Genomic DNA, 26,356 nt, shown 5'->3' on the forward strand with positions numbered 1-26,356 from the left:
CATGAGGCGTAATCAAGACTCCACACTCTTGGTAATCGGCAACCAAGGCATACAAAAGCAGACTCCTAAGAAAAACTTTAGGGCCTTGCATCTATTTAGAAATTAAGCACTGTGAACGGTTGACAAGAAATATCACATCTTTGCCCAGCCCTGCTTCCCAGACATGGGGCTTGGGAAATGGCATAAGCCAATGTTCTACCACAGTAACGTGACGGCATAATAAGCCAATGTTCTACCACAGTAACGTGACGGCATATAGAAAAGTCATCGAGTCACCATTCCCTTCCTGTCTTTCAAAAGGGGTTTTGTGCCAACTTGAACCACTTTTGTGGCCTTCTTTCTGTTAATCATTGTATTGATTTGCTTTGCAAGAGACGCCATTTTAGTTGTTTCTACCGTAGAAACTCTACATTCACAACCATTTCTGAGGGGTGTGCGCAAGCGTTGGCATATCATGCTGCCCACCCCCTCCACCCCTCACCCCCCACGGAGTCCTTTTCAAACGTTGTGCTTTGCAATCCATCAGAGCATTGTCGCTCACAGCCTCTTTAAAGATACAGAATTTTAGTACCTTTATTTTATTTTCTATAGAAAGTAGTTATCACGTTTAAAAAAAGAGACTTTTATCACAGGCCTCAAAACACTTAGGAGAGATCCAGGGGTGTCATTAAAATGCAAATGAGCGCAGAATTATTGGCTTCCGCTCTCAAGTACATGCAGAGCCAATCAGATCATATTTCCTGGAACTGTGAAGCAAGAGTGCTCCTGTCGATATGTTAATATGATCCATTAGACAGTAATCTACTACAAATTCAACTGCTGGGTATGGTGGAAGGGTGAGCTTCGGAGGAGGGGGGAGGGAAGGGGCATATAAATGCATTTTCCCGAATGATTATTTTTTCAGAGGAGATGCAATAATTGCCCAGGTTTCACCTTTTCAATTTCAAAGTGTTTATGGTCGGTCGGATTGCAAAATGCCGGTGCGAGAAAATGAAGTGAAATAAAACCTGTGCAGAATGCAGAAACTTGTGATACCTTTTTTATCCTCTCTGTGATGAAGTGCTAGCCATTACTCACGGGTGCAGAGGCTCAGATGAGTTATAAAATGCGATAATTGCATCTGGAATGAAAACCTGTTTAATGGGTTCGCGCAATTCCAAGAGCATAGTCATATAACACCCACACTCGTGTGTATAGCGCTGTAGAACTATAATACACACACACACGCGCACACACACATATAGTCCTACACATATACATGCATTCATGAACATCCATGTGTATGATGCTATTGACAACGTACCACTAGACAGTCAGTACTGTAGTAGTTGCTATGTCCCCAAATGTAATTGATGGGATACTATAATATATGCAAATTATGTAAATTATTCACATGCATGACATCTTTGATGTTAAATGCGTATTTGGAAACCACTGTTCTTTGCATAAATATAACAATGAACTCTGACATGCTGTATAGATTCAATATATCTTTCACTTTCTTTTGTGCATGAACCCTGTCTACTTTTCTTCCTGCTACTGCATTTATGATCAAAACCGCTGCCCACAGCTCTCGCTAATGATTGTTCACGACTGTCTTTCTTTTGACTCTCTCATGATGCAGTCAGGTACCTTCAAGAAGTAAAATGTAAACTCCTTCCTGTGTTATTTTCCCACTAGAGTTGTCCTGTAGCTGCCTTCTACCTTCATGCAACTGCGGCACACATCCTGTCCCACAGTTCCCACAAGATATTTTCAGCAGGAACAAAGTCTCCTCTGAACAGAAATTACAGGACCAACAAGTGTAACAAAAACAGAAGTAAAATGAATTACCCGTAAGGTGAACGTGAAAAATTGTCTGATTTAAATTGAACTATTTCTCTTCAAAGTACAAATAACAGTTGCATTGACTTTGGAGCAATCACTAAACAAAATTGTTCTATTAGTGACATACGACATGGGAGTATGAGGAAAAACCTGTGTCTCTATTCCTAGGACTCTTTTGATATGACTGGATAAGAGTGGTAAGTTGCGACTTGTTTTAGTACACAGATGCCTATGATGTTTTCCTATCCAGTCCAGAAACTCGACATCGTAAGTTATTGCATGTGTTAACACTGTGCAAAATAAATATTATTTATTGAAATAGTCACACATGCCCATTACATTTCTGTAGGGGCCCTTCTTCACTTATGGCATTGCAGCCAGTTAAAACAAGTGTGAAGATGCTTGTTCTACTCACATTAACTGATACCAGATTATTTCATCAACTTTCCTTTAACCTATAAATGCCTTCAGCAATCTTTTATAATTTTAGAAAGAGCCAAGAAACTGGCAATAGTGTCAGGCAAGAATAATTATTTTGTGTCAGTTATTTAAGGAACGTAATACATAGGTTTAATAGGAAAAATAAAATATATGTATTTATATTTCTCTGTATGTGATGTGGATTCCTTGAAACTCTTCAAGAACCAAATTGTCTTCAAGCTCAATGCGAGCTCCCTGTTTACCATCAATAAAGCTAACATGAAAAAGCAGGCTGACATGTTGACAAAACAGATGAGTGAATTCAGAGTCTCATCCGATTTCCATAACAAGCTCTTCTCGACACACTGTCTTTGAAAGGCCAAAAGCTCACATAAAACTGAAAGGGGGGATCTCCTAAAAGGAGTATGCAGAGAATGTGGAATTTGCCCTGCAGCCTCTCAAACCTATGAGGCCTGCTTCCCCCAGAGGGTGACCACAGCTGCCACTTTAAAGGTTCCCACACCCCATGAGACATGTTGGTAAAACCATCAGAAAGATTACACTCTTCAGTTATGGACAGGTAATATTTTACTACTGACGACCATCCATCACACAAGCTAGGGCAGCCCTTGCACCAAGCTGAGTCCTGAAACTGGTCTGAGAGGGGTCAGAGGTTGCAGCCTTCCAGGTCCTATCCCTATTACCCTTAAATGACTTCACTGTCCAGCAACTTTCACAAGAAAGGAGGATTGGAGATTAAATGTTAGTGTTGGTTCGCAGAGCCCTCCTTACATTTTCTTTAAAGCGTGACTTTTTGTTGTTGCCAGTTTAAAACTTGGAATAATGGAATGTGCGTATAAAAGTTGTATGACCGAGCATGCATGGCTAAACCACACATGCATCTACTACGCTACCTAAACCACAAATCCGTCTGAACAGCCTATCCAGTTACCGCACAATTTCATGATACAGGCATGACTGGTATAAGGATGTGTGGTAAAGATCACCCCCTATGCCACCAGCCCTTAACCCTAACAACTTCCCCCTCCCCCCAAGCCCTAAAAATTACCCCTACCCCACACTGGGCCCTTAAAACTTCTCTGACCCCCCCAGCCCTAAAAACTTCTCCGCCCCCCACTGAGCCCTAAAAACTATCCAACCCACCAAGCCCTAAAAAGTACCCCCAACCCACCTGAGCCCTAAAAACTACCCCAACCAGCCCATGAGCCCTAAAAACTATGCTTACCCCACTGACCCCTAAAAGCTACCCTCAACCCTTGCAAACTGCACCTCCCCCCAAAACCCAGCCTCACTTACCTCCCTGTGTCCGCTCCCAATCCTCCTGTTCCTGGGCCCGCCCATTCCAGCATCTAGACCGCTCATGGCATTAACCATGCATATGTGTGGTTAAGGCATGCGTGGTGGTGCTTGCGTTGGAATGGCACATGTGGCTCTGCCCACATTGTTCAGGCCTTGTCCCATGTATAAAGCATTCGGAAAATATTTGTTAATTTGCAAACGTGCTTTTAATAACAGGTATTTCTATTATTCAATTTAATGGAACTCCATTTATCAGCCTCAGAAGAATAAAATGCATAGCTGGCTCTACTAGGACTTGGACCATCCTGATACACACAGTTACCGGCAGCAAATGCTTAAGTGTTGAAGTGTGATGCCATCTTTAGATTACAACTACAAAGAGAAAGTGTTCACAAAGGTCAGAGCATAAAATATTTAACTAAGTGAATTTAGTCAACTCACATGCCATGGGGAAAGGCTCAATTCCTTGTCCCTTGCTAGAGGCCAATATTCTCTGGCTGTAATATTTCTGTGCTAAGCACAAGCATAGATCATAGATAAAGAATTGAATAAGTATGGTTCAGACCAGCTCACAATAAGCCATCACTTCCACCAGGGATGAAGGCGTCATTTTGTTATGTTCATCTTAAAAAGTAGGTGATGTTTGTTTCCTAAATCAATCGATGATTACAAGAGAAGAATAACGAAAAAACGTACATAGTGCTAAACTGTGCAAAATAGCAAAGTGTATTTAACAGGAAAAAACTCTTGGCTGATTTTGGATGCCCCACTTTGACCTCTCAATGACTCCCCAGGGAGGTCACGACCTGCGTTGTTAACCATTAGTGACACCATTCCTTTTTCAAGGAGAAGTTGGGAGCTAGGGAGGAGAGTGCTACGAATAAATTAAAACATCACAAGTCATGCGTGCAGGAATGACGGATTAACCCCCCACCCCCAATCATATGGTGATGTATATCACATCTTCTGAGAAATCGGTTTTGGGGGCCACTGGGCTGTGGGGGAAAGAAAAGCTTGAGACCAAAGTTCTTTATGGCGCCTGATCAGAAGACGAATTAAACTTCAGCCTTTCCTCTTTGAAAATAACACGAGCAGTTATTTCTTTTCATCTATATAGGGAAGAGAGAACCAACGAGAAAAAAAGTGCAAGTTGTACTTAATAATATATAAGGCAATCGCAACAAAGTACATTACCAAAGAGCGCTATGGAAGAAAGAGTTTAGCCAAGCTGAAAGAGGAATTATGATTTATAATTTAAATAATGTGCAGGATTCCTGCAAAGCGGACCATGAATATCAAAAGGTCTGCCCTTCTGAAGATAATGCGATGTGATATGTTTCAAAGGAGCCGGTGAACTCGTATAAGGGCCTCGTTGTCTGCGGACGGGCAGACGGAAATGTGCTGATCACATGGGGTAAGGGCTTTGAGAGAGATAAGTACTGAGGACAAGAAGCCCAAGAGGCAGGAGAGAAGGACTTAGAAAACCCACCTCAGGGACAAACATTTATAATATCCTACTGGTAAGGATGGATGGTAATTCTTTAACGGGAGGGGTCTTAAGCATAGCAATTGAAGACCTCAAAATCTTAGTGGTCGCTTCACAAACACAAGATTGACCATATGAGTTGTAGGCTTATACTTGAAAGTTTCACCGGGATTCACAACAAAATCCATAAAAAATGTGCAATTATAATTTAACATGCGCAGCCCTAATCCTAAATTGGCATCTCTTCCGAGGAGAGATAATTTGCCAGTTTACCTTAGGTAAGGTTCAAATACTTTCTGATATTTTTTCCCTCTATAGTTTCTCATTAGGAGAAATGCCATCCTTGAGACCCATTTCATATTCTAGTTATCCTTCTATCAAGAAGTTTGTGGCAACACTATCCGTTATTAATTCAGAATTTGTCGAAGCCCCACTGTCCCCTAATTCGGCATTACAGGCAATTGGGTGACTAAAGTAGGAGATATTTTGTAGGGCACACCACACGATGCGAAAGGCGTGACCATGTCTCTACAGGACGTTATGGACCGTTTCTCAAGTCCTGACATTTTCACTGACATATCATTGTTTTAGGAGTGTTAGGTTAATTCGTTCAGTAGTCACAAATCAAAACCACAACCCCCATGAGACATTAGGTTATCTCTTAAACGTCCAGGACAAGAAAGAGTTGGAGGTGGTCACCTGCCAACGCTTCTCTATGTGCAAAGGTGCCAGTTGCTACAGTGACTCATTCTTGGAAGGGAAAGGTTTTAGGCAAGCTGCAGAGCCTTTGATGGGTGGCCACTGAGCTTAAAGAGAGAGCCAAATTGTTCCAAGGTTTGAGAGGCATGGCAGTGAATCTCCTCCCATCAAGGTTTGGCATAGTGTGGTTGCAATAAGCTCCTTCCTGATGAGTGGGCTGAGCAGAACAGAGTCACCTGAAGACAAAAGAGGATAGTACAATACAAAGGTTTGTGCTTTAAATACACATATTTAAACTCAACTCTATCCTCTATTCTCAGTGAGTTGTGTCCTGTTCTGCAGAAGAGAGATGGTCACTTCATCTTCATTTTATAATTTGGAAAAATACGTTCTCCAAAGCTATACCAAACACACAAGGTAAAGGGCAACCAGATGTTCACGGTGTGTTGGGTGTCATCTTAAGGGTTTTGAGGGCCCTTGGCAAAAAATAATAATCTGGGGGGGCCTGTTTGACACACCTTTGAATTGTATTAGCTAATTTCTGCTAATTCATGTTCTATTTTGCCTGACAATGTTGAATTATATATTAAAGATTGAGAAACAGAAATATTCTTAATTGAGCTAGATAGAAAGTTAACTTTCCTGGGCAGGGAGGGAGCTGGAAGTTGAGACCCTAGCCAATTGCCCCTTTGCCCCATATGGGGCCTTTAAGTGCCTCTAATTGGGACAGTCACAGTATTTCAACACCTTTCCCAGCCAATTTCAGTAACATTAGAACATGTAATGATTTTAAAGAGGGTCACCAAAACAGAGGGGGGTGGGGTGGTGGTGTCTTCATGACTACCAGTGCAACATTCGTTATACTAGCTCTTACTAGAAAACATTTCAATTAATAAGTATGAGGCTGTGTGTAAAACTTGCTTTTCATTTCCCCTCAGTGCCTCCCTGTTTTGGATTCGATGTTGGTGAGCACTGCTACTTAAGTTATTCACTGTCATGCGTTTGCTGGAAAATTGTTGTCCTACTTCTATATTTCTGTCATGTCACAGTTTTTGCTTTTCAAAATCTGATTACCCAACCAAGAAAACTAAACGTGTTTACCTCTTTCTTTCAGATTCATCTGAAATAGAACATCCATATTTTGAGACAGTTAATGGAACTGTACACACCTGATGCGCTCTCTGCTTGTTAAAATGTGTGTGTCGCAAGGATCCACAAACAAATGCTCCACACATGACAAACAACACCATGCTATACCACTCATCCTATCCCCATCCCATAAGAGAGAGAATTAGGCTGCAGCACTTCCAGCCAGCTCTACCACTTCAATCATCAGAATAGGAGTGTGAGAATCTGTAAAGTTGTTTTCAGTCTTCACAAAGTTCTATGGAACATTTTGCTCGTTCATGAAGTATTGTAAACTTCAGATTTCCTGCCATTTGCATGAAATCTATGTTACTTAAGGTAAACCTGCAGATACAAATAAGCCATGCATTTCTCATCTTTTGTGAATTGTATCTAAGTGAAATATATCTTGCAATGCACTGAAAAAATATGTTGCAATACGCAGAAAAACTCATGCATGAAGACCGAGTTGAGCAAGCAACTGAAAACCTGAGCAATGCTCGAGCCTAATTCCTGGCCCTTGTTGAGCTTGAGGTCCTCTTGGAAGCTCAAGACCAAAAAACGACCTGAGTTTTCACTGGGCTCAGGGTAGGTGGATGGTGTGGTCTAGTGGCTACAGGTACCAACCATGTAACAAGGGGACCCAAGTTTGAATCCTGGCCTCCGCTCAGCACCCTGTGAATCCCAACAAATTTCCCTGCGCTGCAAAAAATGTGTAACATAGTCTGTGTTTGGTGTGAAGGAAGAACTCTTATGTTCTTGTCCAAAGTTCTGCTATGTAAAACTTCCAAAACTAATATATGGATTATGTTACTATCATCCTCGAAAAATTACGGTCAAAGTATTAACCTTTGATGTCCGAAAGAATGAATTGCACAGTGTGAAACTGGTCCCAGCTTCCCTGCTTGACCAATTTATGTGAATCTAGGTTTCACTGAGCCCCTTTTTTGTTTATTATCGCATGAGACCAACTTCAAATATGTGAGATCAGGAAGTGTGCTCTACAAAAACCCCTCTTGGATTTAAAACCAATAATGTTGCTCCACCTATAATCAAAATCTAGGCCACATAGAGGGCACACATAACCCCCGACTTGACTCTTAGTTTACTGATAGCATTGTCATCAGGTCAGTGGCAGGAATATTTCTCAGTTCATATTTAAAAACTCACACTTTTAATGAATACTTCTCAAATAATGTGATGTACCAAGGTGAAACTCTTCCGCGTGTTAAACAAATTCACACTCTTCAATTCTGAAGACACCTTTTCATATTCAACATGATCTTTGTTGCATGATTTACAGGGCAAATATTTTCAAGGCTCGGCTCGTGCACGGCTCTTACAGCTACCCCTTAACTTGGCTCTGCTCTCCCTGTTAATTTGTTGGCTTGCCCACCTTTATGTGAAGACATACTTAAACCAGGAAACACTGTAGCCTTCATAGATGGTGAAAATCAGTTACTTAGTAGGTTTAAAAAATAACTTTGTACTCCCTCCACCCCATACCATGCCGAGCTTTGGCCTCCACAAACCCAGGCAGCAGGATGATTACTGACAAAGTGCACCTTCTGGGTACAATTATGGACACAGCACCATAAAAAATGTTTTAATGCAGATAACTTGAAAGGGTTACAACTTCCTGTGTAATGTTCCTTACCAAGCAACCTTGCCCTAGATAAGCTGAACACAATATCTTCCTTTAAGACCTTGGATAAATATGCTGAGAAAATTATCATTGCGGGTGGCCGGGAGGCCATGTGGTTCGGGACGTGACCTGCTGAAAAGACTCAGAGCCTTGGACATAACTGGATGTTTGGGTCGGTGACTGTAGAATGCATGTGTCAAGGAAAAAAAAAGGCAAAGGAACTAAGTTCACCTAGTTACCTGCCAAATGCCACAACACTACTGTTACAGGAGGCTGTGAGCTCAAAACATTTCACTGTTTTATAGGTGATAGCAGCAGGGACTCCTTCACTATGATTGGTGAGCGCCGCCCCTGCTGCCTCAAAACGTCAGGAAAGGAAAAATAAAACCATAATAAACAATGATATTATAGTTTTAGTTTTATTTTCCCAGCCAAGTCTTTGGTGGCCGGGCCAGAGGGGGTGACAGTCACTGGAGGGGGAGTGGTATGCACTGGTATCAATGTGAATGTGGATTTGGCCGCTCGTCTCAGGGCGGCCAAACCAACATGCGCACTGAAGCTGTCTTCAACCACAGCTGCATTACCGCGTTGGGGACCACAGACACAGGCTCCCAGTCTCACTGGGAGCGCAAACTCAAGGTGCTCAGGCCAACCCTGACTCTGCTCTCGTAGATGAGAGAGGCGTCCGGATTGGACGCAGGGGAGTCTGGGAGCCTGTGACTGTAGTGGGCAGGAGAAGGAGAGCGCGATGTGGCTGGCGGCAGGTAAGGTATTTTTTGTAGTTATTTTTGTATTTTATTTGGTTGTCCGTCGTTACCCCGACACCTTCTTCCCCCACCACTCTTCAAAGACACCAGCAGCTACTGTGTGGCAGGGACTAGAAGGCAGAAGAAAGTGGGTGCCATGTCTTCTTTTGCCATTTCTTAGCTTCCCTTTTACTATCGGTACTATCTGGACTGGACTGTGTTACAGAACTAGCCCTGGAGAATATTGTCTCGCTCCATGTCTACATTAAGCAAGAACAGTGAGTGACTTGGATGAAATGATACTTCGGGACTCCAGGGTCGGCCACAGAACAAGGAGTGCAGCAGTAGTGGCCCACCAGGAAATCTTCCCAACCAAAGCAAAGGTTTGCCCGAGCAAAGGTTTGTCTTTTCACGAAGGCCCACTGGACCTCCGCCAGCAAAATGGCGGCCATTGCTTGCTAATGTGACACAAAGAGGGCGGTCCCTCTATATCACTTATAGCGAAAACATCAGAAACCTGAAGAAGGAACACTCGAAGGGATTTGGGATCAGATGTAACATACCCAATAGCAAAGCAGGGATGTGCAATTCACACAATGATATTTTTAGGGAAAGGGAATGTAATTTGCAATGTGGCCTACGTAGTAATAGATCTGATCACAAATTGCCCATTGGCAGAAAGTTGGCTGCTTAATGAATATTGATTAGACGGGTCTTGATTTGTAACCATTTGTGAATGCAAGTATGCAGGACATGCATTTTTTCTTTAAAACACAGATCACGTTCCTTACAGGAACCGGTGTTTTTTTAATTTTTTTATAAAGAAAGCAATTTGCTGTTTGGGGAAACATGGGGGGCTTGCAGGTGCAGTCAGTTGACCTCTGGACCACTGCTTGCTCCATCCCACACCCTAGGCTGTCAACATCATTCACAAATGGGAAACCTTCCTCTTAGTGAATCAGTTACCAACTCCTTTGAGGTGTCAGCAGTGCTTAATTTGTGCCGGTGTTTGACAGTGCTTGGTACTTTATTTTTAAACACTGGCACTTGTTTGAGAAAAGAGTACACCTCAAGTAAGTGCTCACAGGTTATTATATTTTTTAGCACAGCACGAGTGTTTAGCAACACAGTACATTAAAAGGTGATAAATGGTTAGAAGGTAATGCTGGCACGGCCAATCGGCAGCAGTAGCAATAGCAGTGGGTGGGGCCAGCTGCAATTGAATACCTTGGGCCAGGCACTTCTATTTTTACAAATAAGGCACTGGCTGTAGGTAAGTGATCTATGGTTTGCAGCCGTATTTCCAGTTGCAAACTTTTCAGACATAACGCATGGACTCACAGTTAGGAGGGGTGCCCCTTTCAGACCCCATGTCAATTGCCATTTTGAATGACCCGAAACACCCATTTTCAGTCAGAATTGCTTTTTCAAACTACAAAGTTGGCTTTATACATGCAATAAAGCTCTTTTGCATTCGCAAGCCATGTGATTTCACGAATCTCCGGGTTTATGACCACACAAGGACTTTGTACCTGCTGTCCAAGGTTACTTAGGAGTCCATGTCAACAAGGATCCCGTGATCCAGTGAGAGGTGAAATTTAAGACGCAATGTATTCAACTCTTTATTACAACACTTTGAAGAAGGAAAACCTGGACTGGAATACAGGGTCTTTCACGACATGGAATCACGCGGTATCGTCAAGAATGCGCCTCGGCATGTGAACCCGGTTTTAAGGCTATTAGTTTTAAACAATTCAGAGCCTCTCTCATCAAAAAGTAGGCATAAGGGCCCTCAAAATCTGAAAGCCCCTGTCCACAGAGTATCTTTCTTTAGGCTCCAATGAACGATGCGCCTTCCTTGTGCACAAATCGCTGTGACAGAAGAGATAAAATGCGGAGCTCTGACCAACATCTGCTCCGCTCTCATCTCTGCACGTGCTTTTAAATTCCTTCCAAATGTTCTCAGGCATTCACAGAACTGGAAGGAAAGCGAAGAGCGACTGGTAAAGGCAAGTCACCCCCACCCGTGGTGGGGTGGATTAACTATTGCAGCCTCTGCCCCTCCCCTCTCATTCTGGCTGCAAGGGGGGAGGCGCCCACCCCCGGAGCACTCGCGAATGCCTTTCGAGAGTGGGTGCAAATCCCAATACACATGATTGCTGATGTCGGGCTAATGAGATTGCTGCCTAATTAAACCCAGTGAAAAGGGAGAGAAAGATTGGGTAAAACTTGCATTTCAGCTAATCAACAAAGTGGAGGCTTTTGTTGCACTTTGGATCGAAAACTCGAGTGCAGAAGGAGCGGAGGCTGCGGACCAGAGGCAGCCGAACAGGGCAGAAGGCAGAGGGAAGGACTGTGGGGGTAAATGTCAGTTTACTTCGACGCATCTGTGCGACCTCTATTTATTTGTGTTGTCCATAGGTCTGTACCCTGAGATGGATGGTATAGTGGCCTGGTGAAGCACCTGCTGCTGAAAGCTGGCCGAAACGTGCAGGTTGAATGCTGGCTGTGACGGCTCAGCCTTTTATCCTCAGAAGGCGATTAAGTGTATACAGAGGTTAAACGAATTAGATAAAATTACAATAACACTTGTTATTTATAGCACAACAAACAACTGCACTAGCAACGGCTAAACTCAACACATTATATACTCAGGAGAATATCTCGCAAATATATTTGAAAACATTCTAAACAATGCTTGTATGAGTACATTGGCGTTGCTTTTAAGGGGAATATTCATATTTATTTTAAGAGCACAAATACCATGGGGAAAACCATAAATAAAAAAAAAGTATTCTGTATGTACTTTTAGAGCACACATTCCTTCTAAAATCCACAGATACTTTAAACAACCTCAAAGAGTCGGTACTCCATTTCTCATCCCTAGATGAATGAAGGTTCGAGTCAACCTGCAGAATTCGGACATTTTGTAAACAGATCTCTGCAGCAAGCCGCTGCAAGACTAAAATGAGAGCCCTTGTCTGCTCCAGAAGACGAGAGATGTTTGACAGATGAACAAGGGCATCTTTCTAAAAGGCCAGCAAAAGATGCCAAGGAGGGCTGGCGGCAGCGCCGCGAAGTGGCAATTAGGGGCCAGAGATGCAAGGCTGAAAGACAGAAGGTGGGCCAGCGCCCCATTTAGGAAATGTCAGCAGCTCGCGACTCGGCTCAGGAGAGGAAATTACTCGGCTCACCTTTTAAGTGAAATTAATACAAAAATTAATCAGAGGCCCAGGCGGTGTAATAGGATTTCACAGTGGTGCAGGCCGGGCTGCTGCTGCCCCAGCGCCATGCTCACTTAATATCGACAGAAACGATGCCAGAGGACAGGAATAAGAGCCATAAAGATAATTACTGAGATACTCAGGAGAAAATTAAGTAATCAGGAACACTTCTGCACGAGGCTCGCCTTAAAGGAGAAGGCAGGCTGTTCTGGAAGGCCAAAGTGGGTCACCACTCTTTCCCCCAGCAGCAATAAATAACATAAAACATTCATAGAAATGTACATGGGTCGTTGATGCAACACCCAACCCGAAGCATCTGTTGCAGATTATAGCATTGCTGATCACAGAAGCAGTCAATAACAGTAGTTATTGGCCCTCGTGCGACTTACTGGACAGAACAGCAGCAGGTGTTCATTTAGAGGGCAAAAGAGATTAATCGGTATAATTCCCCTTCTCTCTCTCTTCAACAGTTACACCATCTATTATTACTGCAGCTCGCAACAAATAGCCTCTGTCTCTCTGAGACAAATGTCAAAGCAGTCCAATAACAACAGTAATGGATTGCATTCCGAGGCATCCGATTGGCTGACATGCTTTGAATATTCAAATGAGTCTGCGTGTATATATAAGGGTTACTGAAAACTCACCTCGGGGGTCTGCAGGAGGCAGTGCTGAGTGAGACCCACCACAGTTCAACCCGGAAGGCTAAAAACTATTTTTTAAAGTGGTCGCCCCGGTCGGATCCCGTGAACACGCCCGGAGCGGTTCTCTCTCATTCAGGGCTGGCAGCGACTGACGGCCGCCCCTCCCCCCAGCTTATCACAGCCACAATAAACAAGCAAGGGAAGGTTGTATTCAAACGCAGATGTGTGGCCCTGAATATGCGATATGCAATTTAATTCCAAATAGCAGGAGGCAAAGGACATATTGCACTTTCCCATGATGAGATGAAGCACGCGGCACGCTAAGCTTTGATTAAGGTGACTTGTCTCAGTGATGTGGGGAAACAGCCGATGCATTGTGGGTAATCCATTATGATTCAGTTTATCAGGCAAATAAGTTACAGCAGGTACCATTTGGAGATAACATTGTAAGCATTTTATCACTGCGCGTTCTCTTTTTATTTAGCACAACGGAGTGGGTGGCAAGAAATATGGCAATGGTTCTTTTACTAGGGACAAGACCACAATAGCTTATCTGCAACGTCGAGTTACACATTAATGCTATAAAAAAAAGAAATAACAAAAGCACCTCCTTATGTGCTTAGTGAATAATGGGTGAGTGGGGGTGGGGGGGCGGGGTGAGGTCGAGGTAAGGCGGGGGGAGGGGGAGAGTGGCGTAATGATCTTTTTTTTACATCAGGTACCAATGGGGTTCAGTCCTGAATTTAACTCCATGAGGTGACGCTCAGAAACACAAGCAAGAATGAACCCACATGAGCATAATCAGAACCGCTGGAACTGCACCATTCTGCGGCTGTAGTTGCCACATAATCCTTCATCTTCTGCATAATTTGCATTAAAAAATGTTCCTAGCTCAAACGGCTCAAACGTTACTAAAAACGCTACCACGCGGATTGCTGCACATCAACTACAGCCGCAGAATAGTGCAGTTCCAGCGGTTCTGATTATGCTCATGTGGGTTCATTCTTGCTTGTGACTACAGGATAGTCCTGGCACTTTATGGAACAACCTGGAGAGTGGAAGTGCTCCTTCTGAAAGGACAAAGTGCGGTCACTCAAAGTGAAGTTAGCCATTAGGTAAAGTGGGCGGACCCAAGGTCCCAAGCTATTAGCTGTGCTCTCCTTTTCGATAATCAGAACCTGCTTTAATTAAACAGATGGATTGGGCAGAAGAATAACAGATTAATGTGAATGAAAAGTTCTTGTTGGAAGCCTCTATAAGTGTATTATACATATAATGTTAATGATATCAAAAAGTCTTGGTTATAAAGGGAGAAACAGTGTGTTCTAATCTTGTTGCTGGTATCTGGGTATTGTCTCCTTGTGTGGTTAAAAAGTCATGTTACCTAGCAAGGATATTTGTTCTACCTAGAGAATCACTATTGCAGAACTCAGGTATGTGTATGTCTGTGCCAGTGTTCAATTTGAGCTGGTGGTTTTCGGTGGTGGGGGGTTGGGGGGAGGAGTGGGGGCACCGGCACTCATTTTTGGGGACCAGGACTTATTTTTTCCTCAACAGAAATATACTGCAAACAAGAAAGGAAAAAAACACACAAACTGGAAGAAAGGATGAAGAGAAAGACAGAAAAATGGGTACATAGGGAGAAATCAGGGACCAACAAGAGTGATATAAAAGGAGAGCAGCGTCTGGTAGTGGATTAAAAAGGCCAGTGGTGAATTCAATACTACGCAGCCTGGGTACTCGGCACCCCATTTCCAATAGCCCCACCGGAACAGAGCTTTGGGCACCGGCACTCAGCCTTTTATAAATTAAGCGCTGCTCTGTGCCAATCACTGATGGCTCTGTAATATACACTACAATGGATATTTTAAGCTAGAAGTCACATTTCAGTTGTTTATTCGTTTCTTTTTTTAGAAAAGTGAAAACAATCTTCAATAAATTTGAAAAAGGGTTAATTTGATACAAAATATTTACTCAGGCTATCGATTACGGGATGTAAGAAGTTTAGAGGTGTCAGTGTTTCTCATTATTGTACATGAAGCTTTTGTCGCATTCCTCAAAATCATGGCTGCATTAATACACTCTATATTACAACAGTACATACTTCAAACACAGTTTACCAGCATGTCTACCAGCCTATCTGTCTGTCTGTCTTCAATTTTTTTCAGGATATCCTCCAGGACAAATTTAAATCTTATGAATCTAAATCCCTATCAGGAGCATATTAAATGGTTATCCTGAAAATGTGACATGAATCTGGCACTCCTGGACCATAGCTGGACACTGTCGCGGCAGAGCCAGTACCGAGTTTGTCACCTCTGCAAATCTCACAGAGCTGGTAAAATAGCCAGTTCTTTAAAACACAAATTCATCATTCGTGAATCTTAATGCGCCTTTCGGAGTCTGCGAGGTCAAACCTGCCCGCCTTAAGCAGGCTCATTAAATATACATTTAATCATGGCGTGGATTGAGAGACAAAGGCTGGCGGAGACAGGTGCTCCACCGCAGTGACCTTTGAATCTCATTTTAATGTAACCAGTTTACTGCTTATCTAAAGCCCAGCTCATCAAATATGGCCGAGCCCCGGAAAAAGAATAGAAGAGTAATTATAGGAGAAAAAAAGGGAGGCTTGGAGATATTTTGAGAGTCTTAAGAGTAGGTGAGTCGCTTTGTCTGCTCGCTCCGTTAACAGACATCTCCGCACAATGCGGGGGTTGCCATTATCGAGTCAACCCATTGAACGGGCGCCTCTTTTCTTCCCTTGCTTATTCTCCTCAATTCTCCTGCTCCTCTTAATTATCATTTTGAATAACAGCCTTTCCAAGGAAGACGAGATTCGTCAAAGCCGGGAGATGAGGCACATGGTTCTGACAATGGTGCCGGAGACGTCCTCCGCTAGGCATGGAGTCAAAGTAACGAGGAACTCCTCAAAACACTATCGGAGAAGGCTTTTTATGTGTATCAGATTATAACATTTTCTGAGATACCACAGCCGGTTTCAAGTGTCTTCTCCTTTGGGTTACAACATTGATCTTCACTTAATGCAGAGCAGAGGAACGGCAAGGAATGGGTCTTGATCGAGAAAAGGATATTTTAAGATAATAGTTCCAACCACCCATCTCGCAAAGCAAATATTTTGGTAGAAGATGTGAGCCCCCTTCCACCAATCAACAATCTAACTCAGAAAATGCCACTTGATTTATGAGGTAAAATGATAACAAAGGCACAAGGTGCCATCATCCAGGAGCCTCGTCATGGGCCTCAATTGTGCATGTAAATGGCATCTCCTGTCTATCTTCAATTTTTAACTACAAAAGGAAGGAATTACTTTTACCTTAGCTTGCTCTTTTCTCTTTTCAATCACAAAGTCCTCTTCGTTGGACTATGTTTACAACCAGAAATGCAATACCCAGCTGAAAATAGCAATGGCAACATATGACTACCTGACTTTGCCAATACTGTTTGCTGATCAGCAGTTTTTTTTGGTTATGGCCGTGCTTGAGTGCAAGAGGAACTCTATTGGTTTTACCAATGCTTGTTCAGATTGGTTTGACAAAAACTACCTAAAGTAGTTGTGGCACCTTTTTGATGGTGAGGGGGTGCATTTATATATTTTTTTCTAAATTGCGCAAGTATGGGCTGCTTGTCTAATTTCTATTTTTAGACACTTTTAAAGTACGCCGGAATATTTCCTTTTAAACATTTAAGTGATTTTCAGCAATAACTGGGATACAACAGAGAAACCTGGATTTCACCTTATCCCATTCAGTCATTGGACTTAGTTCCAGTTTTGTGTTAACAGATGTACTTGCCAGTTTTATTTCTTCGACAGTATGGGCTTCTGTAAAGTTAGCATAGCAGTCGATGGTGATTAGTTTACACCAGTCTGAAGGGAGTTTGCATTGGTTATTCGGTATGTATGTAGGAAGATTGCCCTCTTGTTAGCAAACCTTTAATTGTTCAGTGTCTAAGTGAAGCTTGCACTGCCACCCATGTATTTCCGGATCTGTTTGTATTTGTATTGTGCGGCTGATGTCTATACTGGTAGCGTTCTTTGGGTTTGGAGAAGTGTGAACTGCTGCAACCTGTGTTTTACTTCAGTTTTAGAAGAAGGGAGTTTTGACTGCTCTACCGGCCTCAATTGTTCTATGTGTATGATGCTTGCACTTTTACTGTGTTTCTCACTGCTATTCGGCCTTCACGAAACTTACACTGTTGCACATTGCGCTTAAAGTAGATCTGCACAGCTGCTGACAGAGCTGCACATGAAATGATATCAGAGTGAGTGTGTGTGTCTCTTTGTTGCTCCTGGTGTGGTACATATTGGCTACAGGAGTCATGCTTGCACTGTTGCTGACCACGACCTCCCCAGCAACACTGCAGCAGTCACTGCAAAAGCCCTTAGTTCGGTCACAGACAGACAGGAAGCCGAAAATGTTGCATGGGAGGCAAGTGTGAGACCCCATAAGGAGAGTGTCCATTTTTAGAGGAGCAAAGCACTCCAGCAACGAGATTAAGATTCCATATGGAAATAAATACAAATAAATGGGAAAACTAAACGAGCCAAGAGAAACGGAGGACGGGAAGGATAATACGCATGGGGGACAGGAGAAATAGCAACTGGGGGTTTACCAGAAAATGGAGTGGAGGCGCTGCGGAGAAGAATGTGGAGAGGGCATGGGCAGTGCCTTCTTAACGAATGGGCACATTGGGCAGTTTCCCGGCGGCCCACGAGCATAGGGACACCATCCAGGCCTGAATTTAACACTAATTTTCCGTTCACTTTTTTTTATTCCTGTGAGTGGTTGTGTAGGCAGTGCCCAGTGCACTGCTTTGCCGGGGGGCCTATAATGCTGTGAAGACGGCCCTGGGCACGGGTAGAGAAAGGGCGAGAGTTAGAGAACAGAGGGAAAGGGAAGAAGCGCATGAGAGAAACAGTACAGGGGGGCTTGCGAGGGACAGAGCGGGGAAAAAACAAGGACTTGCATGGAGAGTTTAATCATAAAGAAAAAAATAAGTTCCCTTAAAGTGTTTAGCGTAAGGACACAAAGAGCCGATGCTCCAGGCGAGGCTCAAACGCAAGATGGACAAAGCAAGCTGTTGAATAAAACGCAAGGAGATGCAATGACAGTAAAACAACCAATTATGAGCAAAGGGTGGGCATTAAACCACTATACATTCATGGTAAGCTAACAATAGGACTTTTTCAACCAGACAGCAGTGCTGTCTAGAAGTTTCGACAAAAAAACTCCTTCTGTAATATAGATTATACCTTTTATTTGTCGGCTGTAAATAAATCAACACACATGTAGCGTGTTACAGGCTCGGCTGAGAAAGGAATCCCCTCACAGCTTTAAAAATATTTGTTTAAACACTGGTTCCGTTCAGTTTCAAAACCAATGGTTTTAAAATTATACAGGGTATTTCATCCCCAAACTTGTATATTTACATGCAGGTGCAGGCTGGAGAGGAACTCGTTTATTCAAAGGCATCAGAAAAAGGGACCGCTACCGCTGACCATGGACTTCTCCAGGAAAGTTCATTTCTGTTTCTAAATGCAGATCGAAACCCATGATGGAGTGAACGTCTAAGCTGAAGTTCTCGTTCGGAGGAATTGCCCCCACATAGTCAGTTGAAACATCACCATAAGTAGGGAAACAAAGTTCCTTGTAGGACTAGAAATATCCTGATATCAGCTGCTTAACATGGTTGTGCCACCACCTTGTAGACCTCAATGGCGGGATTGTGGTCTGTCAAGGAAATCACCCTTCCCTTAAGCATGAATCCTTTAATGCCCTCTTGTGAGCGTTGACCTGATTTAAGTAGCAAGTATGAGTTAGAAACATTTATACTCACACTTTCGTGGCTCCAGAGTCTTGTTTGGGCAGATGAGGTGCTGAGTCGGCGGGTTCTGGGTTCTCTGCAGGCAGGCCAACATGGTTGTAGAGGTCTGCGCCAGCGGCAATCACCACTGCAGGCTATCAAACTGCAAAAGACAGAAAGAGAGAGACTTTGAATATCACCATTCAATAGAGGAACATCAATAGGTCTTATAAAGCTTTCCATGGGGCTGTGCCAGAAGCAGTAAAGATGAATTGACACTGGCAGAGCTGAGGTCTCTACTATTGAATGTCACTTGCTTGTGAGACGGTATTGTGCAAAAATAGTCTGCTGGAACCATAAAGTGTTCTGCATGAGCTCAGAGCATGGCACTGGATTTTAGGGACACACAATTACTTTAAAGCCCCAGACTTAAAAACAGCACTGTTCATGTCAGATGGGCTGTATTACTGTTGCAGAATAAATCGATTGCCAACAGACTCCCTTTGATCAGCCATTAGCACAAAGTCCTCCGCTCTGATACATCCCCGTCTTCCATATATAGATTCTTGTTCAATTGTAAAAGCACACCGCCCAATTTTCCCTAACTTTGCTGGTCTGTTGCTAACACTACACATACATCTTTCCACAAGCCAGGCAATGCTCCAGGGACAGGACATACACCAGAAGATGAAGGAAAGCTATTGAATAAGATGCAATTAAATGAGATGACAAGAAATCCATCCAATTTTAAGCAATCAGCTGACACAAAGCACACTGTAAGTACTTGTACTGTCCACAGTAGGCCTTTTGATCTCTTAAGTAAGCAAGACTATGAAACAGAAGAAAGTAAAAGAGAACAATCGTTGGCAAAGCCAACAGGTTTATTAGGTTTATTGTACTAACGTATGGAGCATTAGCACGCTAGACCAAAACATTCAAGAGGTAGCCAGCAGGAATGGACACACAGACCTATAGTTGTAAAGTAGTTCCTTATGTAGTTCAATGCAAGCTATGGAGTAGAGGCGAAAGGAAACGCTTGCACAGCCATTAGCATTAGGTGAGAGAGAAATCCTTCTTGAAGAAAGGGATCCCTGAATGAGAAAATCTTTGTGGTCTTTGTTTAAGAGTGAAGGCTGTCCCCTTATAAGACTTGAAGCTTTTATGAAAATTATTCCTATTGAAAATTGTTTCCATAAACCTCTTCCACCTGTGCTTGGTAACTGCTTTCAACACAACAATTTTCGCTTTTGCAGTGTTCATTCAGCCTTGGACAACAGCTCACACCCACTGAATAGCCGACAGAGCACAGTGTACTGGAAGAGGGGCTTGTTAGCTTTTGGAGGCATACATGTGTGTTTGTGAGACTTACTGGTCAAAGAAGAGGTGGGCGAAAATTTAACAAAATTAAAACTACCAAAATCTGTGCCATGCTGCTGCCCTATCTGCAATAATGGAAGCACGGGTAAGCTTACTTTCACCTCATAGGCTCTTTTTACCCAAAAAGGCATTCACTAATAATAATAATAATTATTATAATAATAATAATAATAATAATGAAAGTGGATATTAGCTGGGAGAACATTTTAGAAGGTCAGAAGGATAACTCATTATGTAAACTAGAAAGAACAATGGTCTCTAGGACCATAGAAACGTACTGGGCTTGTATAGCGGGTTGAGGCCAGAACCATGGCACCAGACAAGTCAATCTGATTTTGTGCTGTCATGGCAGTAACTTACCAAGCACTTCGTCTCTCACCCTCGCCAGTGCAGGGTGTCAGTCTAGTATAGGGTCTGAGCCATGACCTGTTTACGGCTTGCCGGTTTGGTGCCTGTCTTCCATTGGGAGCCTTCAGTAAGTTGAAAAAGGCTAGTGACATGAACTGCATGCTCAAAAGCCTTACTTCCTTTGGCCTAGCAGGAGTAGATGGAATTGTGTCTTTTATTATTGTGTAGTGTCTGCTCGGATTGTTGGCCTCGACTCTTCCACATTCAAGGGGTGTATTTATTCAGCGGTAGGCAATATCCCGACCCTTAAAATAAGTGCATGACTACTGCTCATGTCACTATTTCCCATTTTTATGTCTGGCTTGACAGCACAGCTGTCCCCAGACAATGATTTGAGCATCACTAGAGAGGGGATTGGGTTCTGCCCACATGTTGCGAGCAGGGAGTACATGTTTTGATTGGGCAGAAGTTGCGTGCTTCCACAAAAAAAGTGCTCGTCCTCCATGCAGCTCTGACATATTTGTTTATTTATTCAGCTATCTAAACTTGAACTGGAATGCTTTTAAAGTGCCTTGCATAACTAGATCATTAATGTTGTTTTTCTCTGGCAGCAGCACAGATGGGAGGAGGGCAGTCATTATCCTGCATAGATTTTTAAGTCTAGCTTTGCAGTGCAACTGTCAACTGACCTTTTAGCTAACAAAAATAATCACTACAGTTATTTGCTTATACACAAATACATGTCTGTCCCCAAGTAATTTACTTGTAATACTTCACATTACCACACAACATTCCTTTAACTTAGACCTATTGGCATGGCTAATGCTTTTTCCCTTTTGGCATCCTTTTACTCACTCAACATGATCTCTGACTGGCAAATACTGCCATATTGATTACTAGACCTTCTTTGCTAAGCCATCTTTTTGGCGTATAATCGCACACTATCCCAATTACCCCATGGCTAGGCTAGTGCTGTGTGGCTACCTATATGTTTATGTTCTTATTACAGTGACCATTTACACGTTTGTTTCTCATATACCCTTCCCTATGACACTGCCAGGCACTGCGTCCCATAACAAGATAATCACACCTTGATTAAAAACAAAAAATTAACACCCTTCCAACCACACACCTTAAACTGTGTAACTTGCTATATGTGTGGGTAAGAACTTCAACATCCCACATAGGAGTAGTAAGTGTTGTAGAAATGCTCCAGTATAAATATTAACTCCATTTAGCACTAGAGCAGATGTACCATGGATAGATACATTATATACATAAGGTATTGCCTCGCGTCTACCCCAGTATCTCTGAAATCAGTGTCCCAAGCTTGAGCTGTACTGTCATCGAGGATTATCTGAGACTTAGCAAATGAGGCAGATGTGCAGAAAGCCACCCACTGACCTACAGATAAACAAATACGCATAGCCTGTTTTTCTAAAAAGCTTGCAAACATTTGGCACTGGGGGTACCTCTGATCATACCTTCAGAAGAATCAAGACGTTTTATATGCAACAAACAACAAGATGATAGATGGAATGCTTGAATGAATCCCCGCCACTGTTGATTGCTTGGGATCCATTACACGCTATCATTTTCTGTCCACTGTGCTATCTGGACAGAAGCCCTTAATGCAGATCAGTACTGACTATACTCCTCATTGGAACGGTCCATCCTGAACTGCCAGCCAGGCCCCCTCCAGGGACAACAAGCAACTCCCAGACCACTTTTGCCTTATTTGTGGCTTTGCAGTGTGATGAAGCTTGAGTCCTATGGCAAAGCGAGCAATGGGACCCACGTTTGAGCATACCTGTCGCCTTCGGGCATCAACTGCAGCAAAGAACAAGATGATGGATGGAATTTTTAAATTAATCTCAGCCACTGGTGATCGCCTCACTTTTTAAATGCAGTCGCCATAGCTTTTTCAGTCTCCCACTGATGATAAATGTATGAGAGTGAAGTGGGTATTGTGGTCCTGCTTCTTGGGTATGATGCAGTATATGTCATGTATTCCCATTGGATTATTAGTACAAAGTACTATTAAAGACGAACACCAGAAAATAACAAATTCTCTTCATCCTTAACCAACAGGAATGTGTTGTACTGTTTTTTTACCTGTATGCGTGTGCATAGGACTTGTTACTATACTCAGAGTTGCTGCACGGTAGGTAAACGGAAGTTGTGCTCAGCAAATTACTCCGTTCCTAAATCAACATTGAAAACCAACCATGACTTCGCTGCTTGCAATATAAACTTTCTAAACTGTATTGAGCTGCAGATATCGCCACCCACATCCTTTATTTGCATATTAAAACTAGTGTTTATGGCGTGTGCGTGGAACATAAGTCTCACATGTGTGGTCAATATATGAAAATAACCTTGTACTGTGCTGCCTGGCATCAAGAGCCTAGTTGCTTTGTCAGTGGTAGGAAGCGCTATATAAATGCAATTAGTGGCATGCTTAGGATGTATGTTGCATCCGAATAAAGTATTTTGAACTGAAATGCAATTGCAATACAATAGAAGAGGTTGGAGCTCTAATAAAAGACATTTGCATGACTAGGTAACCTTGAACAAGACACTTTCTCCTTGTGGGGACAAGGCAGGCTGACTATAATCCAATAATGTTAATAATATCACCCTGTGCCTTCTGCTGAATGCAGTGAGCAGAGCGCGTGCACTGGGAGAAGGGCAGCCACAATCCTCCTCTTGAAGCGGCTGCACAGGGAGGGCTTTGCACATGCCACCTTTTTCTCTGCACGTGGCTGCATTCTGAAGATGACATCTAGGCTCCCACCTCCTCTGGGTCTGGCTGCACAGGGAGGATTTTGACTGGGTCGCCATCTGCTTTCGATGTGGCTGCACAGGGGGGTGACGTGCAAGCCGACGTCTTCTCTCGATGTGGCTCCACAGGGATCATGGTCTACAGGCCACCATCTTCTCTGGATGTGGTGGTGGTACAGGGAGCATGCCATCCAGGCCTCAATCTCTTGGGATGCGGCTGCATAGAAGGAGGGCAGCAACCACCCCTCTCCAATCTTCTCTTAATATAGCTGTGTGGGGATGATGGCCTCCACACCACCATATCTTCTGGATGGGGCTGCATAGGGATGTTGGTCTTCAGGCCACCGTCATCTCTCGATGTCCTTTACAGAAGGATGGTAACCAGGGCTTAATTTGTAACAAAATAGGTGCCAGGGCTCTCAGCGGGAGGCAATTGCAGCTGCTACGACACATTCCCCTGCTATACTGCCAATCATAGCAACAACACAACTACTAACCATGACACTCCTACAAGTGTGACAATAATGACTATTTCAGGCCCCCAAAGCTATAAGAATGGCTTGGGCGGCAAGTAATAGTCATTTTTAATGAATATAGCATTAATGATTAACTGTAGTTGTGATCATCTCTAAATTAGCTAGACAGCGCCACCTTGTGGCAGGCTGTCATAAGCGCCAGTGCTGACAATTAGGTGCCAGTGCCCAGCACCAAAAACCACCGCCTCAAATTAAGCACTGATGGTAACCAAGCCAACTCGATTACCCCCAGTTGCACGGAGAGGAAGTAGATGCCCAGCTTGTCCCAAGGTATCCTGCTGCTTACAAAGGGGGTGGAATGAAATGCAGGGATTGTGGTAAGATCCAAGCAGCAGCATCCCTCTCTTACTTTATCCAGTAAAAAAAATGTTTTCCCTCCAAATGGGCATTGATTCTCTGAGAGGGTAAATGTCGATTTTGTGGCAAGGGTGCAGGACAGACTAACATGGCAGACGTCATATCCTGCCCACACCGAGCATGGCTGGTTTGAGATGCTCTGGAACAAAAGTCAAAGGGGTCAGCTGGTTCCCTCGCGAGCCACCATACTCCCAGCTAACTGCAGCTCCCCGTGGAATCCAAATTGAAGACATAAATTATCCTTAATTCCCCTTCATCTGGCCTATGCTTTGATTGACTTTCAGAATGATATCTCATTTGGAAACAGATTCATGAAACGCTGACAGGGAGGAACAGGATTATAGCTTTAACTATGACCTTCATGAGCCGAACTGAAGTCAAGAGACCTGCGCCAAAAATGAGAAGAGAGCAGCAATAACAAAGCAAGAGAAGAGCTGGAGACAATAAAGAAGCAGCAAGTAAAAAGCGGGTATTCAATACATCGATGGAGTGGGCTTGTTGATGTATATCTCCAGTTGACCGAGCGCTTCTGCATTAAAATATCGGAACCAGCTCAAATCATATTGGCCCCCATGGCCCACTTACCCACTTACAGGACCACATTCCACACCCTTTTCTTAACAGATTGCCTACTGAAGTATGGCGTTGTGCTTTCTGTAATGCAGGACATGTTGGTCCCCATTGCTGGCTGATGACCAATGAAGAGGCCCCAATGGTTCCTGGAAGTGTTGGCGACAAGCAACAGACACCCAGAGGCTCCAGTGGCAAAAACAACAATGGAGACGCATCTCCCCACTAACTTCAAACAGAAATGGAAGCTGAACTTTTTTAAAAGTCCTATTCTAGGAGTCTCCACAATGTTTGTATTTGTTTTTATTATTCTGTTAAGATGAGGCATCATCTAGGAACCATCCCATTGCTGGGCAGTGTTTCCTCATCACTTTCCTCAATCACAAAAGTCCACACCACCTAAATTGTGCTTTTTATGTTGGGGTATAGCTGACTCCAGCTCATGGGATGACTTTTATTTTGAATGGATTTTCAGGCTACTGGGCTAAAGCATGCTGGGAACTGTAGGCTCAAACGTGTATGTAAAAGTAAAACTACAAGACCTAGTCTACTTGGTGCTCTATTCTAGGTCGAAAGACCAGGACTAGATGGAGGGGATCTTTGTGACAAGAGGCAGTAGCTCACTAAGCTGAGAAGATGCTTGACAAGATAAACTCCTTATGTCAGGTTCTTCTATAAGGATGGACAAAAAAATCTCAATTCTAGCTCTAATTCTTCTTTAAGCTAACCAATAACTAGTATTCAACAGTAATGAGAAGCACTTTTTGCTGATATTTTTCCTGTCACATGAACCCTGTCTCCATGTTGAAAGTTGCTGTTAGGGAAAAACCAGAGGTGGCAGCTCCACCAGCCATGTTGGTGCTTCTGTGATCCTTGTAGCGAAACCTCTAAAGCCAGAGTTGATGTTTACAGAACCAATGTGCCCGGGCCTGGGTGACATTTGTGGACTTTTTCTTTTAGGAACCACTGGGGTTTACAAGATGGACTCAGACAAGAAATATGCAGGTGGGCGTCTAATTGGAAGGGTGAGCTAAAATAGGTTGTCACCTCTGATGCCATACTCAACAGTGCCCGGTCCACTCAATGGTTTTTCTGATGGCAGTGCCGGAAGGGCCTTTGGGCATACCATGCTCCTTGACCTTGAAATGAGGTGGGAGAAGTGAGAAGTGGCTTGACAGGACATCTGCCAATTTTTGTCAGATGTCCCTTTACTTCCCCCTCCAAATAAGGCCCTTAATCTTGTTCTACGTAGTGCAGCGGAGAGACCCTATGGTGTACATCAGGTAAGAAACCCTTGGCCGTCTTTGTCTTCCTGCTGCAGACAATAAAAAAAGTGGGATTTCTAAATTCCTGACTATTAACCCTGTCAGGTCTTCAGCGCCTGGTCCCTGGGAGCATCATAGATTTGTGGATCATGATTCTGGG

The 26,356-nt window shown here is 43.3% G+C and overlaps 1 protein-coding gene across 1 annotated transcript in view; it reads right to left on the reverse strand.

Moving 5' to 3' along the window:
* Positions 1 to 26,356, reverse strand: part of FAM222A (family with sequence similarity 222 member A) — a 210,783-nt gene that overhangs the window by 61,380 nt on the left and 123,047 nt on the right. The window contains exon 2 of the mRNA XM_078667356.1: positions 18,993 to 19,122. Within this exon, the coding sequence (XP_078523482.1) occupies positions 18,993 to 19,074 (82 nt within the window). The 5' untranslated portion in view covers positions 19,075 to 19,122. The remainder of the gene's footprint in view (positions 1 to 18,992; positions 19,123 to 26,356) is intronic.

This window comes from Lissotriton helveticus, chromosome 11 (assembly GCF_964261635.1).
Source record: "Lissotriton helveticus chromosome 11, aLisHel1.1, whole genome shotgun sequence".
Lineage (NCBI taxonomy): Eukaryota > Metazoa > Chordata > Amphibia > Caudata > Salamandridae > Lissotriton > Lissotriton helveticus.